A 6128-nucleotide genomic window follows, 5' to 3' on the forward strand; every position below is an offset into this window, starting at 1 on the left:
ACCAAGATTAGTGCAATTGAATCACATGCCATTGTAAATCAGAAGTTTACTAACCCAAATGAATTCATTAACTTGGCATGATCGATTAGGTCATCCGGGAACAACCATGATGCAGAGAATTATTGAAAACTCCCATGGACATTCACTAAAGAACCAGAAGATTCTTAAATTTAGTGAATTTTGTTGTGCTGCATGCTCTCAGGGAAAGTTAATTTTAAGGCCATTACCAGTAAAGATTGGATTTGAGTCCCCTGAATTCCTAGAAAGGATTCAAAGCTATATATGTGGACATATTCATCCCCCATGTGGATCTTTTAGATATTTTATGGTTCTAATAGACGCATCTTCGAGATGGTCACATGTGTGCTTATTGTCTTTTCCCAACCTAGCGTTTGCGAGATTACTGGCTCAAATTATTCGATTAAAAGCACAATTTTCAGAAAATCCAATCAAAACAATTCGTCTTGATAATGCTGGTGAATTTACTTCCCAAGCTTTTGATGCTTATTGTATGGCTAATGGAATAAGTGTTGAACATCCAGTAGCTAATGTTCATACACAAAATGGGTTAGCATAATCACTTATTAAACATCTCCAATTAATTACTAGACCCTTACTTATGAGAACAAATCTCCCAACCTTAGTTTGGGGGCATGCTATTTTACATGCCATAGTACTTATTCGTTTGAGGCCAACGAGTTACCATCAGTTCTCTCCTATGCAATTAGCTTTTGGCCAGCAGCCAAATGCTTTCCATTTAAGAATATTCAGGTGTGCGATATATGTTCCCATTGCACCACCTACTCGCATCAAAATGGGATCCCAAAGAAAATTGGGGATATATGTTAGATATGATTCTCCCTCTATAGTGAGGTTTCTTGAAATACAAACTGGAGATGTATTTAAAACCCGATTTGCAGATTGTCATTTTGATGAATCAAAATTTCCAACATTAGGGGGAGAGAATAAGCTTCCTGAAAAGGAACTTAATTGGAATGCATCATGTAAAACCCGGTTAATTAATGACTAATTAACCCATAAATTAAAATTTATTATAGAAAATCATAAATGTGATTTTTATGGCCTAATATGATAGAGAAAATTAAAACGAGAATTTTGACACCAATTTTAAAGAAATCGGCCTAAGATTGGACCGAACAGGTCAAACCGGACCAACCGGACCCATATTGGGCCCTTGGCCCAACCAAGCTAAACCTAAAATCCTTATTAAGCACTCTCTCTCCTCTCTTAAATCCCAAAAAGCTAAAATTGCAAGGAAAGGGGGAAGAACACTCTTCCAAAGTTCTCACCCTTGATCTTCAAATCACCATAACTTTTGATCCAGAGCTCCGATTGTCGCACCATTTGTGGCCACGTATTCACCGCGTCGAGCTCTACAAAGTCCACAACTTTGATCTTGAGGTAAGCCACGATTTCCCTTCTGAAATTCTAGCCTTAATTTCGAAATTTTGGGTGAAGAATGTTGAGATTTGTGAGCTTTTGATGTTATAGGATCCGACTAGCTTGAAAGAGAAGCTTAATCTTGTCTTCTTGATCCTTGGGTGCAGTAAGATTCTCAACCCTAGTGGAATTTCTTGGTTTATGATGTTTGGGTATTGGGTGGGTATGTTGGAATGTGGTGTTGTGATTTAGGAAGTGTATATATGTATGTTGGAGCTTGAATGAAGTCTTGAGAAACGTGGAAAAAAAGCTTTTGTGTGTTAAAAATCTATTCTTGGAGGTGTTGAAGCCTTGAGAGCTTGTGAAAAAGTGATTTGGAGGTGTTTCGGGTTGAGCAGGGAATCGGCCAAGGTATGGTTTCGGTTTCCTGTATCTAAAATGTAATGTGCTGTGAAAACTTAGGCTAGAGACCCTAAGATAGGATTTGAACTATTGATGTTGTTGATTGGTTGAGATGAAATGTGTGGTTATGTATGTGATTAATGAATTTTGGTGTTTTGATGGTATGATACATGAGAGATATGCATATTTTGATATATGCTTGATGATTGGTTGAGATTGAATTGTGGGTGAAATCATGTTGATGGTGAGGATGATATTGATTGTATGTATTGATGGTTGATAAAAATGGTATTGTTGGAAATTAGGATGAGGAAGGATATATGACATGATATTGTGTTTGAAATTGAGTTATTTGATTGAGATCGGCTAAAATGATGGGATGGTGGATTGTGAATTTGATAAAAATGTTATATGAGTTGAGGAGGCTTGAGGTTGATTTTTGGTAAGTTTTGGTTGGTTTTGAAAAAGGTTGAAATTGGTTTGTTTTAAAAAATGGAATTTATGGGTTTGTATGAAATTGTGGTTTTTGGGTCTACTTTGACGAAGCATATCTTGGTCTCCGGATCCCTGATTTGTGTCAAACTTATTTAGAAATAAAATTGGATCTGAGATGTTTATGCCATTTGAAGAACAGATGGAAAATGATTTGAAACAAAAATGTTAGGCCCGTCAGAAGTTTGGGGTTTGAAACTAGAATTCTGCAGCTTTTTAGCTTGGTAAAATTTTTAACAAGTCGCGCTCCCACGCGTACGCGTGGCCGGCGCGCACGCGCCAATCTCAGGTTTTACTCTTCCACGCGCGCGCCTAGCCAACGCGTACGCGTCAATGTACGGATGCAAATGCCCAGTAGAAAATCCAAATAGTCGCGCTGGTATTGTGCTGGTTTTGTGCGAGGAGCACAAAATGCACTCACGCATACGCGTGGCTGACGCGCATGCGTCACTTGATCTCTCTGCTTCCCATGCATGCGCATGGGTGACGCTCACGTGTCATTCTACTTTTTCAGCCTTCCACGCGTGCGCATGGGCAACGCGCACGCGTGACCCCATTTTCATCAAAAACTGACTTTTGGGTTTTCAAAGCCGAAGTTCATACTTCTAAGCCTCCGTTCTCACTCTTATGTCTTAAATTCTTATGGTATACCTAGCGATGGGAAGAAGCTAGTTAATGTCGTAATGTGTGAATGAAGTAAAGGGAGGATTAATGATGAATGATGATTAAAGATAATCGTATGAGATACGGAGGATGATGGTGTAAGTGTGATGAGCGGATATTTTATACGCTTTTTGGAGTTAATTTCATATAGTTTTGAGTATGTTTTAGTTAGTTTTTAGTCTATTTTCATTAGTTTTTAGGAAAAATTCATATTTCTGGACTTTACTATGAGTTGTGTGTTTTTCTGTAATTTCAGGTATTTTTCTGGCTGAAATTACCAATCACTCTGAGCTTCAATGGATAAAGTGAGATGCCAAAACTGTTCAGAAGCAAAAAGCTACTAGTCCCGCTCATCTAATTAGAGTCTGAGCTCCACCCAAAAACTCTGAGATATTATTGCTTCTCAACCTATTAGTCTTCTATTTTATTTGTCTAGTTGCTTGAGGACAAGCAACAGTTTAAGTTTGGTGTTGTGATGAGCAGATATTTTATACGCTTTTTGGAGTTAATTTCATATAGTTTTGAGTATGTTTTAGTTAGTTTTTAGTCTATTTTCATTAGTTCGTATCTTTGGCACTCTCTTGTTTATATATTCGCATTAGTTTATCCTTATCTGTTTCATTAAGTTATCGATTGGAGTGTTGCACTTTTCAATTTAACGATTTTGTTTTACCCCTTTTTCTGCAAAAGCTCCTAGTTATAACCATTTTTCACACTACTATATATACTAAATTTTATTTTTAGAGGTCATAATACCTCGCCATCTCTGTTTTATGACTTAAGCATAAGGCTCTGTGTGGTAGGGTGTTACATTATGGTATCAGAGCAGTTCGTTCCTGTAGAGCCAGAGGGATGAACTAACTATGCTTTTGTGCATTCTCTGTATGTGTGTTTATGTGCGATTAGAATATCTAACTGATATACCTGGCATAAACGTTCATGAGCATGAATTTGGGACTTTGAAGCACTAAACTTCCGATATTGAGATCAACCTGATATCGATTGTTTGGTGTGTATAGGAACCAGATAGCACCTCGTGGACGCGGTTGAGGTCGTGGGAGAGGTCATGCTAGTGCTTAGGGACCAGGAATCAACCCAAATAACCCAATAAACTTTATGGCGGCATTGGAGAACATGGCTGCTGCTATGCAGGCCACTACGGAGGCTCTTGGGCAACAGATAAACAATAATGGCAATGGCAGAAGTGAAGCTCAGGGCCTGATGACACTGGCAACCTTCTTGAAGGTTAACCCACCTAAGTTCAAGGGAACCATCAACCCAACTGAAGCCGATACCTGGTTTCAGGCTATGGAGTGAGCACTGCAAGCGCAGTTGGTACCTGAAGGGCAGTGTGTTGAATTTGCTACCTATCTGCTCGCTGGGAAAGCATCGCATTGGTAGCAGGGAGCCCGGTGTCTCCTGCAGTAGGGTGATGACCCTATCACCTGGGATACCTTCCAGGTGGAATTCTATAAGAAGTACTTTTCGAATTCTGCCAGGACGGCCAAGGAACTGGAGTTACTGCAGCTGAAGCAGGGTGCTATATCCGTATCTGAGTATACAGATAAATTTGAGGAGCTATTCAGGTTTTCCCGCATGTGTCAGGGAGCTCTGGGAGACTTCGAGGAATGAAAGTGCATTAAGTATGAAGGAGGGCTCCGAAGTGACATCTTCAGTTTAGTGGGACCAATGGAGATCAGAAATTTCTCCGAGTTGGTAAATAAGAGCAGGGTTGCTGAAGAGTGTGAAAAAGGCGGCTGCAGAGAAAAGAAGCCATAAGGAACCATTCCCACAGAACCGAGGGAAAAGCTTTGCTCCTAGAGGTCCGTCTTTCAAGCGAGGAGGCTTTGCACCATACCAGACTCAGGGTTAGAATAATTCCAAAAGGGCCAACAACAACAACTCCCAGGGGAGAAGATTTGGGAAGCAGCCTCAGAGCAAGCAAGCTTGCACTAGGTGCAGGAGTCACCATCCAGGAGTCCCGTGCAAGGCCGGATGGGGCTTGTGCTATTCTTGTGGTAAGGCGGGACATAAAGCCTTAAATTTTCTGGAGAAGCAGAAGCAAGGTGCCGGAAGAGCACAATAGCCTGGTCGGGTGTTCACCACCTCAACTGTAGGTGCCATGGGATCTGATACACTTATTCGAGGTAAATGTGAATTGGCTGGTCAAATTTTAAATGCTTTATTTGATTCGGGAGCAACACATTCATTCATTGCATTCGAAAAGGCTAGTGAGTTAGGATTGAAGATTGTGGTTTTGGGCTACGATCTTAAGGTGTATAATGCTACCCATGAAGCCATGGTGACTAGGTTAGGATGTCTGCAAGTTTCATTTAGGGTTAAACAACATGATTTTGTTCATGATTTGATTTGCTTGCCGATGACCGGTCTTGATCTTGTCTTAGGGTTGGACTGGTTGTCTAAGAATCATGTCTTGTTGAACTGTTTTGAAAAATCGTTGTATTTTATGCCTGCGGGGTCAGAAGGACCAGTTGTAGTGAATGGTTGTTATTTAAACTACGTTATAGTAAACTGTTCGGGACAGGAGTGTCAGGGCATTATGCTATTAGCTGCGAGTGTGTCAGGTGAGGAACAAAGTTTAGAGAAAATTCCAGTTGTTTGCGAATTCCCTGAGGTGTTTCCGGATGACATTGAGGAATTCCCTCCTAGCCGAGAGGTTGAATTTGCAATTGAGTTGGTATCGAAAACGGGGCCAATTTCGATTGTCGCTTACAGAATGTCGCCTTTAGAAATGGCCGAACTCAAGGCTCAGTTGGAAGACTTAATGAGTAAACGCTTTATCCGCCCTAGTGTTTCTCTGTGGGAGTACCGGTGTTACTGGTGAAGATGAAAGACGGGAGTATGCGGCTCTATGTAGATTACATGCAACTGAATAAAGTCACAATAAAGAATAAGTACCCACTGCCGCGGATTGACGATCTCATGGATCAGTTACAAGGAGTCGGAGTTTTCTCTAAGATTGATTTGCGATCTGGCTATCACTAGATAAGGGTGAGAGATGAAGACATCCCTAAGACCGATTTCAGGACTCGTTATGATCATTACGAGTACACTGTAATGTCTTTTGGGCTAACGAATGCCCCTGCGGTGTTCATGGATTACATTAACAGAATTTTCCATCCGTTTCTGGATAAATTCATTGTTGTTTT

General features: G+C 40.5%; 1 protein-coding gene across 1 annotated transcript; it reads left to right on the forward strand.

Annotated features, from left to right (window-relative positions):
- LOC107607149 lies at window positions 5258-5803 on the forward strand. Its single transcript, XM_016309129.1, has one exon. The coding sequence runs from the start codon at window positions 5258-5260 to the stop codon at window positions 5801-5803; it is 546 nt and encodes a 181-aa protein (XP_016164615.1).

This window comes from Arachis ipaensis, chromosome B07 (genome assembly GCF_000816755.2).
Source record: "Arachis ipaensis cultivar K30076 chromosome B07, Araip1.1, whole genome shotgun sequence".
NCBI classification, from domain to species: domain Eukaryota; kingdom Viridiplantae; phylum Streptophyta; class Magnoliopsida; order Fabales; family Fabaceae; genus Arachis; species Arachis ipaensis.

What these genes read in the sequence shown, in the direction of transcription:
- LOC107607149 (XM_016309129.1), top strand. Translation starts at nt 5,258, where the DNA reads ATGGTGACTAGGTTAGGATGTCTGCAAGTTTCATTTAGGGTTAAACAA.